This window comes from Ornithodoros turicata, chromosome 8 (assembly GCF_037126465.1).
Source record: "Ornithodoros turicata isolate Travis chromosome 8, ASM3712646v1, whole genome shotgun sequence".
NCBI lineage: Eukaryota > Metazoa > Arthropoda > Arachnida > Ixodida > Argasidae > Ornithodoros > Ornithodoros turicata.
Genome location: NC_088208.1, coordinates 30,219,465 through 30,232,599, shown reverse-complemented (window position 1 = coordinate 30,232,599; position 13,135 = coordinate 30,219,465). Strand labels below are relative to the sequence as shown.

Sequence of the window (13,135 nt, the reverse complement as noted above, 5' to 3'; positions counted from 1 at the left end):
TTGCCTGGCTGACGTTTCCTTTTTGTTTTTCTAAATAAACATATGCCGCCACCACCACCCCAACACCACCCGTGGATTCAGCACCGGGGGCCTGTCAAATTTGGCTTCTGCCTCCGAGCCATGTCGGTAACCGCGCCTTGTAAAGCGTGCTCTGCCACATCTTCTTGTAGTATGCGGTGAAGCCCACTTGCCGCCACGTGCCATCCGGCGGCCATATGGTGATCGGAAACTGAAGAGGCGGCGTTGTTGCTATGATTGCACGGTGGAGACAAAAAGAAAAGATAAAACATAACAGGAAAGCATCGCCACACTTTTTTTGTTCTATTGTACACCGCGAGTATTCGAATGTAGCAATAAAAAGAGGTTTCCTACAATAGAGCAAAATCCTAGAGAGAATTACCTAGAATAGACTGTGCCGACTACGTGTTTATAAGCACTGTGCGTTTCTAAAAAAAATGTGTGGTAATTCTGCGCACGGTGATTTTGAAGCTAAAATAGATTCATAAAAGGGGCATACTTAGCCAGTCGGACTCTCGCATGTAACTCGTCACACAAACAGAGCTTGCAGAGTAGCGCCGCGGAGAAATTACCATTCTCGAACAATTACCTCTGTCCGTATCTCAGTGTGGCGCCACACCTGTTCCCCCCGATAGGATAATGAAATCGCCTGACAACTCGTATATCGTAACGCTCATTCCGCGATCTTCGGCAAACGCCCCTTTTTCTAGTGGGGCGGCAAAGCGTTGGGTTATTTGGCACAGCGCGCACCAGGTGGAAGTGCTTAGAGTGGCTTCCGTCGGCAAATGGCATCGATCCGTCGCTCGTGGTCGATTCTCGGTGGCACCGTGCGTCGAAGTCGGTGAAACTATTTTTGTCTGCAAGCTGGCTTGCATGTATGCAGAATGAGTGCAGCGCTTCCCTTTTCAGAGATTTTTTTTTAACCAATGGAGGCGCCATTACGAAGTACGAACTTAAATGGTTTCTAATTATTTGATTAATCAATCAAATTAGAACGGCCGAAGTGCAGATCCTCCGCCTTTTTTTATTATCTTTGCTATACCTTGTGCTGTCAAATATTGAAATAACTTCCTCGAGTTCTTAGCGTCATTAACTGACGCCGTTAATTCACGTTAATTCACTAAAGGCCGCACAAGAACTTTATTATTCCCGATACTTTATAACGTAATTTTGGGGCTATTGCTTTATTCACTTATCTCATTTGGTAGTTCTACTCCTGTATTTCTTAATGACATTATATAGAGGTGTTTCACTCACCATGTCAAAAAAGAAAAAAGACATGAAAACAGCGCGCCGCCTAAAAATATGCGACCAATACATTTAACTGCAGGGAACTTTTGCCACGTATTACAAGTAATTTTAAGGAATTCTAATAGAAATTACCACTTGTTTAGCTGATACCATTCTAGTAGATAATGTATTTTGTATAAGAGTGGGGAAACTTCGAAATGCGCGTTCTGGCAAAAAAAGAAAACAAATTACATTGAGTTGGCAGATCTCGGAGTCCGGTTCAAGGAATCATATTTCCCAATTTTAATTAAAATTTGATGAAATTACTTGTAGTACGTTGCAAAGCTCCCTGCAGATCAATGTCGTTGATCGCACATTTTCCTTTCTCATTAAATGTTTTGGCATGGTTACCGAAACACATTATATGACATACTACTATAGCAGTTGCACTTTGACTTTTTCTTCATGAGTGCCTTGCGTACAGTGTAGTAGTTTGTGCAGCATCTTTTCGCCCCGTTCCGTTATGGAATACCCGTTGCTAAGGGCCCCTAAATAAAGAAACAAATAAATACCACGTGACAGCTGTATAAAATTCATGCGTCTTTTTGAAGTGTCCACGTGAGGGCCGTAAGGAGTTTTCAAGAAGTGCTTTGCACAAGGAGCATTGTATGTATTTTTAAAGATATTCCGACTGGTATGTACAAGGTGCCCCACAAGAGAAGACACGATGCACTATACGAAAGTGAAGCCAACGGGATATGATTGGCAGCCGTCTCGCGCGGCTCAGGTTATTTTTGTATTGCCACTGCTTAATCGATCAATTGAAATTAACCGTGTACGCTTTTAGACACCAGTTTTACAGCCGAGCAAAAAATATGCAATCTCACTCCACATGATGCTAGTTCCGATATATATATTGTAGTCTGTGACCTGCACGCAATTACTTTTGTGAATAGTGGACTTATAGTGAACATGTGAATAGCATACTTGCGAGCAGAGCACTTGAGAAGTAGTGAAGTAGTAGATTTGTTTTCTTTTTCTTTTTTTGGGGGGGGGATTTATGTTAGGAGTAGAAGAACACTTCGGGAGACTATAGTTCAATTTTTCCTCTTTTTTTTTTTCTTACAAATAAACAAACGAACTTTTTGTGTCATCCTTGTAGTATTAATTGATATGGGCAATACAACGTACCAATCTATTTATTTATATTTGCGTTTCAAGACGCCACATTGTTCTGAAGGAGGGTCTCACCGTGCTCTAACACGAAAAGGTCTGAAAGATTATTCCGCGGCCTTCGACGAAGGTGCTTAATTTTGTTTCGAGCTTGGCCGCCGTTCTTGAGTTTAACGAATATTTTCCTCAACACTAAAAAAGAACAGTGCCTGTCGTCCACAGCGTGTGTACACGGTTGGCAGATGTTGCAAACATGACGCTATGAACCGAACTCACCGTGTCAACGTCAGGTGCGCCTGCTTTTCGGTGAAGCCTCATAATAGGCTTTGTGGAGCATTATCCCGTTGATTTATCACGTTCCCTGCAGAGTATATTTCATGCGGCGTGCTCTGTGGAAGTATTAAAACTGTCTTGCTAAATACCGGGGTCAAAACGTAGTCAGGATAATAGCAGAAACACAACTCAAAGTACTTACGGTACGGTACAGCATCGATAATCTATACTCGTAAATATAAATTAGTTGATTGCCATGATTTTAACTTTGTTAATGATCACTAAGCCTTCACAGTGGGAGCTGGAGCAGGCATTTTTATCTGAAATCCTTGGTTGATACAACAACAGCAATAAATGATGACGATGAGACATATTACTAATTACAAATAGATACATACATATACATATTACAAATTTGTAATGGAAAAACTGGGAAAAAATGCACCAATTTACCACTGTGGAGTCGCATCTAATCATAGTTGCATCTTTCTACTCTCTAAGAAAAATTGGAGTAATTTTAGTCCTTTTGGGGACTACGCGCACTGCCACAAACGACGAGACGAAAAAGTCTCTTTAGGGACTAACTTCACGAAAGCTTGAGCGAAGTTTAGGGACTATTTTAGTGCTCGGGAGTAAATATCAGGGTCGGGGGACTAAAATGGGGAGTAATTGGCAATGTGGGAGACTATAGAGGCAGGTGCTCCCCCATCGCTCCTTTTGTTCCTAATACCCCTGCCACCACACGGACACGAAAATGACATTGAGGGCTCAATCCCTTACGTCTTAATGTCATTCATGCCTGTCACGCAGGGAAATTTGATAGCATTTGTCCGAATGACAGTTTCTGCTTAATGAGATCGGCACCACTCATTCACCGATAAAGCACCTATACGTTCGCCCCCATGGTCTGTCCGGAGTAACAGTTTTATTCTCGCATAAAACCACTTTGCACCGTGCAGTACAAGATTGTTCCAGAATTTGAGGCTGTACGAGTATTGTTTGACGAGTAACTGACGATAGACTCGATGTAACAGATGCCACATTGCTTGTTTCGAATTGGGCGCCAGTTGACAAATATTTTTAACGTGACCACTTTAGTAAGACATATATTACAGCTTGAAAATAAAATTACTAGTGTTAAATTTCAGAATATTACATGCACTTGCGACCCGTTTAATCGCTCTTAAGCGTTTAAACGGGCATAAATTTTAGTTGGCTGCTCAGCTGGCGGCATCGACATCATGGGGATTAATGTAACTACAAACTGACGTGAAACGATATTCGTGGATAATGCCATTCGGTACCCGAATGACATTAGGCCATAATGTCATTTGTTCTGCTCGTGTGGCACAGGAATTAGAGTTGCACGCTTGTGAGCTATAGAGTGCGGCCACGTATGATACCACTACCGATGCGCCTTGAAACGATACCAGAAAGATTCATTATCGTGAAGTTACCCGTTTTCGTCAATCAAACATACAGTTACAACGTGAAATGTTTGGACGCACTCGGGTCACGCGAGGCGGAGGTTTTGGGACATCTGGCATATCATTACGCTGATAGGCTTTATTGATTTACAGGCTCCAAATACATATTCGGAGTGTACATCACGTCTGCGTGTGTATCCGCGATTTGGGGTAGTCCTTTCCTGGCAGGCACTTGCGTTGTTGTACTTGTACAGCCATCATCGCGTGTTTCAGTTTAGTCGATACGGTTTCCGTCATTCGATGATGTATAGTATCAGTCATATTCACTATTCTCTTTGTTGTCCTTCATAGGTGCGCATGGTCTACTAGTCTGACGCGCAGAAACGGCGAGGGGTCAACTGTCTACAACCGCAACCTGTGACAGCGACAGCCTGGCCCTGGAGACGATACCCTCTTGACGTAAGCATGCGTAGCACTGTGTAGGTCCGTCCGTGGCATTACAGGACCACGTGACATTGATCGATTCACGTGACAATTTACACGTGGTCGCCAAACTCCGTTTGCCGCACGCTAAGATTGTGTAACCCCTATAGTATACGGTAAAAACACATGCATAAACATCCTCCTTTCCCTCCTTTTTTTATGTATAATAATCATATCCCCCCATGCATAGACAAATAATCGATTCTACAGGCTTTCAGTAAAAACATTTATAGCATTTCACAATATAGTTTGGCTAAAAATTTACCGGCAACGTTGTTCCTATAAAAATACAAATATGGAAAAATTTTCGAAAGCTTTGTGAAAATAGTGCTACTAGTGTCCATGGTGCGTGGCTCAAATCCCTTCGCTGTCTGGCTTTTTCGTCGACTGCAATACTTTACTTCTACTAATGCCATCTGTGATCCTCCAGGCAAGTTTCTGCCATGGTATCAAAACGATATTTGTAAAATGATTTTTATTTTGTTAGCTCACTTTTGCACACATGTGTTGCGGAATTAGAGAATCGGGAGGGGGGCACTGAATTTCCAGGACAGCCGTTACTGTCGCATGTCTGATTAGTGAGCCGGGTCTGATTAGGGTTAGAATCTGGACTGGTTGGTGATCCATTTAAAAACCGTTAAAACCACCCAGTGCTGGGACAATCAAAAAAGACAAACACAAGCGAATACGCGACAGACTATACTCTGAATCGCCAACCAAGTTTTATTCAATGTTCTCATACATTTTAGCATTTTCCTGTGTGTCTGTTCCCATACCGTTTTCGTTTTTCATATAGAAAATTTTCTGCTTCTTCTTATTTAGTTAGTTTTATGTTGTTGTTTTTTTCTTACAAGTAAACTGAGCCGTTAGTAACATTCTGTGGGCCCTGCCTGTTTATTCTGTTTGGCCCGCAGACACAACACTTCTCCTTGCTGCATATTTGTAAATATAAAGTTAATGCCAGTAAATGCCATCTCCCACCCTTGGGGGAGGGGGGGGGGATTTATTGGCAGAAAAAGGAAAAGAAAGACAAAAGGGCAAAGGAACCTCCTCAGCATTTCTTAAGAGTTTCCCCTAATGTGTCATATGTACTATTATATTAGCCGCATGACATTTGATAAATGAATCCCGGTTCTGTATACGTATTATACGGTAATGAAATTTCCCTTTCGAATAATGTCTTTGTTCAGTCTATAACTCCGTACTAGCTCTCGAATTGTTGCTCTGTCATCATAGATATCATTCACCCTGTTGCTGCATGAACAATGATTGTCTCAGACAATCGGAAACCTGGAAGGGGTTTCCGCCGAAAACAAGATAATGCATGCAAGACGATGCGCTCAGTTCAGTTAATGTTCGTTGTCATTCCGCGTATCTTGTTCCAGGCCTTCTTGTTTATTGCATTTAGTTGACGATGCTCGTGGTCAAGGGAAAATGGCGCGGAGCAGTGATGCACGGTGTCAGATTGCCTGACACTCGTGCTCTCTTTCTTCTTCCAAGGAATATTCTTTTCCTTTTTGTCTGCCTAAACAAATATTGATTCATACCTACGTCATCGTTTGCATAACATGGACGCAGTAAATTTAAACGAGTATCAATAAGGACTCAGGTTGTGGGACGCCGAATATCTTCCTTAATAGAGAGTTTTAGTGTACCGTGTGCAATCGCTTTTGCGTACGTAAGGGATAGCGTTGGTGGTTCTGCGCACTGCGCGAAGCTCTCTTTCTCTTATGGGCGTGCAAAGAAACCACCAACGCTATCTCTTACGTACGCAAAGGCGACAGCGTACGATATACTATAACTAGTAACAGCGTTGATGTGCGTCAGAACTTATCTTTCGAAGTCTTGTGCTGTGCTATGCAAAACATCTTGTACTGTGTCTGTCCAAGTTCCAATAACGCGTGAGATCCCCTACCAATGCTTCATTGCTGTAGGCTAACTTGAATTGGGTTGCAATCGCATAGATGAGATCGCATTCGAGAGACACGGTATCCAGTCCCAAGTGGTACTTCAAGTTACGAGGGGTGTTCAAGTCAAACCGGGACTTTCTGTCTCCTGAGTGTACAAATGGCTCGCGCTACTTCTTTTTCGTCATTTTCACAAGCGACAGGCCTCCGCGTTCACCACGTGGTGGTCCAAAGTTTGTGCAAAACAGAAAACACATGCTGGACAAGATGGCCGACAACGAGGTGAGCGCGCACATCGAACAGCGAATTGTCATGAAGTTTCTCGTGAATGAAGGCGTAAAGTCATCTGAAATTCATAGAAGACTTCAGGCTCGGTATGGCGACGATACACTTAGCCGCAGCAAAGCGTTTGAGTAGTGCAAACGGTTCCGAGACGACCGTACATCAGCGCAGGACGATCCCGGCCGGGACGGCTCAGAGCCCAGTGTCAGTGTTCGTGAGAACATCCAACGTGTGGAGCGCCTGATCCTCAAGGACCGACGGATAACATGTCTCGAACTGGCTCGAAAGACGGACCTTCTTTCTGTGGGAACGTTGAACATTATAATTCATGAACACCTCCGGTTTCGGAAAGTTAGTGCCCGTTGGGTCCCGAGGTAGCTCTCTGTGTTTGACCAGCAGAGAAGACTGGAAATCTCCCAAGAGCTAAGGTACCGTTTCGACAATGAAGGACAGCCGTTCCTTTATCGGATCATCACGGGCGATGAAACGTGGGTGCACCATTTCACTCCTGAGTCTAAACGCGCACCAAAACTGTGAAAGCATCCGGGCTCGCCAGCTCCCAAGAAGTTCCGAAGCACCCCGTCTGCGGGTAAGGTCATGGCCACGGTTTTCTGGGACAAGGCTGGCGTTGTTCATGTTGATTTTCTGCCCAGTGATACCACCATCAATAGTGCATATTACTGCAGGGTTCTCAGGGATGTGCATAAGGCGCTGAAGCAAAAGCGGTCGGCCCTCATCATGCACCAGAGGAGTCCTCCTTCTACAGGACAATGCACGCCCGCATACCGCGCATCTCACGACACGCACCTTAATGGAACTTGGCTGGGAGTAGCTGCCACATCCCCCTTACAGTCCCGACCTCGCCCCCAGCGATTTCCATCTCTTCGGCGCCCAGGCGTTCCCTGGGGGCCGCCACTTCAGCTGCGACGACGAGGTCAAGAATGCGGTCCGATCATGGCTGTTATGCGCCGGTGAGGATTTCTACGCTGCTGGCATCCAAGCCCTCGTAAAACGCTGGGACAAGTGCGTTAGTGCAGTTGGAGATTACGTTGAAAAATAAAACTGATTTCTCGCCTGTAAGTTCATTTTACTTTTGCGAAAAATGAAAAGTCCCGTTTTGACTTGGACAGTCCTCGTAGTTTTCGTCCTGGTCCCAAAACAGCACAACATCTTGTCCCAATATTGGGCCAAAATGCTGTGCTGCTTGGGGTACGTCACCATACTGTGTACACAGACCGCTCGTCTGTATTACCCCTTCACCTCCCCCTCAAATCAACGATATCGAACGCAAAGAGGGAAGAAAACAAAAAATTGAACGAAGAAGAACACAATCAAGAGGTATAAAACTCATTTGAAGCACTACGTTACGCTCAAGCAAAACCAGACTGTATTTTCTTTCTCTCTCTCTCTCTCTCAACAGAACACACCTGTCCGTTCTCACTGCGTGATCGATGTTATATAATCTTCATCACGAGGGTCCGAGCAAATGCCTCGTGCAGTAACCTGCATCGATTGGCTGAAGTGTCCCACAGCCTAGCAAATAAGCGAACGCTAACTTGTTATTAGGGGAAGAGGGTTATAGGCTAATATATCGTTGGAACGTATATGAGGCTTCTTTTTTTTTTTTTTAGATGGCGCTCTATATGGCTAGTGTGTCTGAAGATATCAACATTAAAATCGAAATTCTTTCTGCGTGTCCAGCGGCTTTCGACGGCCACGATCGGGAGAAAGATTTTCTGCTTTCATGCGCGTGCTTAAGAAAGCCTGGTCATGGTGATGGGAACTAGAGCCCTGCGCGGATGAGATTTTTGGCATCCGCATTCGACCCGCGTCCGCGCAACCGTTATCCGCATCCGATCCGCTAACCAAAACGCACCATCCGCATCCGATCCGCAAGATCCGCACGTTTCGAAGGACACTTAAAGACCGCCGGAAGCATATGTCGGTATAATTTCGGATGGCTCCATGCTATCACGGAAGGACTCAAGACGACAAGCAAAGGCAAACCTTTCATCAAACGCGATATGGAGAGACTTCTGGAACGCGTGGAACGCTACCTCGTCGGTGCTCACGCGGTTCGAGACGCCAGAATGCCTCCTCTCCCGTCTTGGCCGTGCATGGTCAAAGGTGAACCCGAGCATGCGCTAGCTGTCGCAGCACAATACAAATAAATTGCTGGTGGAAAAATTAGAGCACGCGGTATATCTGCATCCGACCGCTACCGATCCGCTGCCTTCGTATCCGCATCCGATCTCGCGCCATCCGCATCCGATCCGCACACCGCAGAAAGTTCTGAATTTTCATCCGAATCCGCAAGTATCTTGCGGATATCCTCGGATGGTGCAGGGCTCTAATGGGAACTACTTGCCGTGATTGTGCGTCCCGGGCCAACTTCACAGGGAATTGTGACGACATTTGTCTAAAAGCGTCCGAGGAAAACCCAAGGAAAACACCCAGACAGCACAGCCGGCCTATACACGGATTAGAACCCGGGACTCATCCCAGTCTCTGGCTGTGGAATGCCACTAGACCACGAGAATAATTCCACCAATCACGACGTGTTTTCGTCACAAAGTAGCTATGGAGGCAAGCCAACATCAGCCGCATGGGCAGCCACTGGAAGCCACAGAAGGTCTGTGTTCGAAATCGTCTCCGGCGACTGACCTAAGCAGACGACAACGCCGATTTTTCTCGCCACGTGACGAACGAGTGAAAGGTGGTGTTAAAATTGGGCTTCCTGTTCCTAGGTGGCGTTGTCAGAGGTCGTACGACCCTAACACGCGGGGGCGTAGACCATAAAAGTGAAGGGTTCAATTTATATAGGGTACTTTGGTATCTATAGGATATAGGACTTATATAGGATACTTTGATGGATGTGGTTGATTGAGTCATCCACTCAATGAAGCCTCTCTGAAACCGTCTCCCGCAATGGTTGTACGAATCGTTTTGCGGCGGCCAATAAGAGCGCGCTCTGCATTGTCGGCTTTCCTGAGAAAGAGAGGAAGAGTGAAAGCGTAATTTGCGGTTTGTTCCCTCCGTTCATGAATCACGAACGACGTTAACCAACGAATGCCGTTCCTCCTGTATCACTGCCAAGGTAACGGGAGTAGAACATTTTTGCACTTTTGTGCCCCTTGATGCAAGTTAGACACCCACGCGCTTGGCGTGGACTTTCCGTTACTTTATTTTATCGATTACATATTTGAGTACTCAGTAATGAATGATACTGCCCGCGTGAAATTACCACGGCCGTCGTCCGATCGACAACAACGTAACAAGGTGGAGGCATGGATGGATAAGTCTCTTGCGAGCACTACGGGCGCTCGCAGTCTGGATCTGGGTGCTTGGCAAAGCAGGCTCCGTCGATGCAGGAATTCTGGTGGTCAACGTCTAAGCAGTCGATGTCGGCACAGCCCACATGTGAAACATCCCGACAACAGCCCGTGCAGTGACACAGATACCAGGTTCCACAGTAACACCTTCCGCTCAGGCAGCCACCGTGTCTTTGGCAGAACTTCTTGCATCCCAGGGACGACAACGGACAGGCTGAAAGGAATGGATGCATCTTGTAATTTATAGCGTACGGGAAATATGGTTCGAAGGGGGGGGGGGGGGGCGCTCTGATGGCGTGGTATACATGCTGACAGCTTTTTGACCTGTGCTGGCGTGGGCGAAACTTGCGTCCAAATTCGCTCCGGGTTTAGCTACTCGCATGCTATTCATTGTTATCAGCTTGGATGTCGTGGTAGAACAGTTTAGATTCCCTATATTCCTCGGGTTAATTCGTTAGGGTAATAAGGGCACCGTATTTAATGGCCGCAATATTTTAAAGTTCGTAAGTTTGACGGCCTGCCGGGTTCTACCTACAGGGTTCGCCAAGACAAACTTCGATGTTTCTAATGGAGATAAAATCAATAAAAACAGCGTCGAGAAGCTACAGTAGGTGTTAGAGGACGTATATATGCACAAAAATTTTATACCGCTACTGCCACTTTGCCCGTCTCTCTGCGGATAAATCGTGTGTGTGGGGGGGGGGGGGGGGGACGGCTATACCTGTGTAGTAGTTGTAGTAGCAGCAGTTGTGGTGGTAGTAGTGGTGGTGGTGTCGTTTCCGTTTTATGTCACGGCGGGGTACGCGCTCTTCCACATGGAGGCCGGTCGTGTCCACAGGGACAGGGACGAAACTTCTTCCGTTAGATGGCGGCACCGTCGAACGCGGCGTTGCAGACGATATCGAAACCACTGTATTCAGTTCCACTTGTCCACTTCGTTTCGTACCGTCTGCAACGCCGCGTTCAACCGTGTCGCCATCTGACGGAAGGAGCCGAAACACAGGTATAGCTGATTGGAAACACGGTTATGGCCGACTTTTCAATTTGCACGATTTATCCGCAGAGAAACGCGCCAAGTAGTAGTATGGGTATACAGTTTTGGTGCATAATACGTCTTCTAGCACCTACTTTAGCTTCTGGACCCTGCTTTTATTTGCTTTGTCTCCATTACAAACTCCAAATTTTATCTTGGCGAACCCTGCATTCTCAGTCATGCCCCGGTAATTCGCGGTCAGGCTTCCGGAGAGTGTACAAAGCGTAGACGGCTTTTTGTTTGTTTGTTTGTTTGAGTTTGATTATAGTTTCATTATTTCTTTTTTACAACGATATGGGTATTCCACATTACTCAAGCATTTATACTCACGAATGAGTGACTTCGCAGAATCCCAGAAATTTGCATCACCTGCAGCAGGAACAATGGTACATGCTCAATCAATCGAACATCTGTGTTCGTCAGTATAACCATCTATAGGGTTTACGACGTTAATAACTGACTGCCGATCGAGTTGGCGTCTTATTCGGGCTTACCTCCTGTAACGCACAGTAGGAAAGCCAGTACGAGCATCATGTCCATACTTGCCACCATCATGGAACACAGATTTTTGAAGTTCCTACGCCATATTATATTATATTATATTGGTAAAAATTAGACGTGTCGGTGGTACGCTTATACGCAGACCCACATAAGCCCATATACCGGGACCGTTATTTTCCGTAATTATAAATATAATTTACACTGGCAGAAGTGAGTTCCACGGATTACGCGTGAACGTTAACTTCAAAAACACGGCATAACATCGGCGGAATTTCGGGACGCCGTTTTCAAACATTATGCTTCACCGTCCCATCCGATGCGTCAAATTCCATACCAAGAACGTAGCGTAACGTAACGTAAGAAGCTAACGTAATCCGTTCTCACCGTTAACTTGGTGGTTTGCGAACAATCGCAGCTTGTGCTTCGAGTGAGCAATGGAAGGACTCGCGCTAGAACGTGAAACTTTCTTCTTTGTCTTCGCTCGTTTTCAGGAAAGCACTCACGTGTATATCTCGTCCACGCCCAGACAGCACAGACCGACCGACCCAACCGGGTCGGCACCTGACGATGGACCGGCATACACGGTTTGCAACACAGGGATGTGAATGATCCATTGTCGGCAGCCAGTATCGTACTCTAACGCTTGCCCGACATGCAGCCAATGCACCCTTACGGGTGCCTCTTTCTCCACACAGTTGTAATTTGCGCGATTTTAGCAATCAAAGCAGTATATCATTGTAGATAACACTTTATTGCATTTTTTTTCTATAATCAAACTCAAACACTTTATTGCATCATTCAGTGTCAGTGCTCAGTCCTCTGGGCTTTCACACGTCAAGCGTCCTGGAACAGCTGGTCGCACCAGTGCGTCCTACTCGTACTTCTCTCTTTAAGAGAACTGTGAAAAATATTAACGCATAAACAAGAAACCTTTTCTTATATACAGTTGCTTTCTTGCTATATCAATGCTTGTTATTATGGATCCCCGAATTCTCTTTAAAATCAAGACAACCCAGCATACCAGATTGTGTTTCTTTCAAGCAAACATCACGGCGAGATAAGTTCATAGTGTTGTAACCGAAGTGCGGGCTGGATTCTCAAAGAGGAAGATAGCTTCGGGTCGGGATTGCACTGTTTGAAAAAAAAAAAAAAAGTACACCACACCACAAGACACACTCGCGTTGTTCCTTTGCAGTTACTTTCTCATAGGAGAAGTCAGGTAGACGTATTGACAAGCAAGGAAAACACGCTGCCTCGCTGTACGGAAACACTGCATGAGCCTATATTCTCAGGCTGCGGCCCGGCCTGGTGAGTCTATGGGAGACCCGCATTTTGCTCGAACTCCACAAAAATGTGTGGGCTACCTTTCCCGACACCGGCCCTAGTGGTAGCCTATTCAGCTACTTGATAGACAGCCACATTATAGGTCTAACTGACTGTGGCGTGGTAGACAGTCCCTATCGCGGTCCAGGAACG

The 13,135-nt window shown here is 45.6% G+C and overlaps 2 protein-coding genes across 3 annotated transcripts in view; one reads left to right on the top strand and one right to left on the bottom strand.

Moving 5' to 3' along the window:
• Window positions 1–13,135, top strand: part of LOC135366914 (rap guanine nucleotide exchange factor 4-like) — a 334,286-nt gene that overhangs the window by 202,260 nt on the left and 118,891 nt on the right. For both annotated transcript variants that reach the window (XM_064599902.1, XM_064599901.1), the window contains exon 5: window positions 4,473–4,580. The gene's annotated coding sequence lies outside the window, so the exon portion shown is untranslated. The remainder of the gene's footprint in view (window positions 1–4,472; window positions 4,581–13,135) is intronic.
• LOC135366134 (tenascin-like) lies at window positions 9,960–12,144 on the bottom strand. Its single transcript, XM_064598787.1, has 4 exons — window positions 12,044–12,144; window positions 11,653–11,735; window positions 11,489–11,527; window positions 9,960–10,339 (listed from the first exon to the last, which is right to left on the bottom strand). The coding sequence occupies exons 2-4, from the start codon at window positions 11,711–11,713 to the stop codon at window positions 10,107–10,109; spliced, it is 333 nt and encodes a 110-aa protein (XP_064454857.1). The 5' UTR covers window positions 11,714–11,735; window positions 12,044–12,144; the 3' UTR covers window positions 9,960–10,106.

Bases quoted from the DNA above. Each gene is read 5' to 3' on its own strand.
- LOC135366134 (XM_064598787.1), bottom strand. From the start codon at position 11,713: ATGATGGTGGCAAGTATGGACATGATGCTCGTACTGGCTTTCCTACTG. The intron at 11,528-11,652 runs GTAAGCCCGAAT...TTCCTGCTGCAG, and splicing joins CCTACTGTGCGTTACAGGAG to GTGATGCAAATTTCTGGGAT. The intron at 10,340-11,488 runs GTGAGTATAAAT...CATTCCTTTCAG, and splicing joins TTCTGCGAAGTCACTCATTC to CCTGTCCGTTGTCGTCCCTG.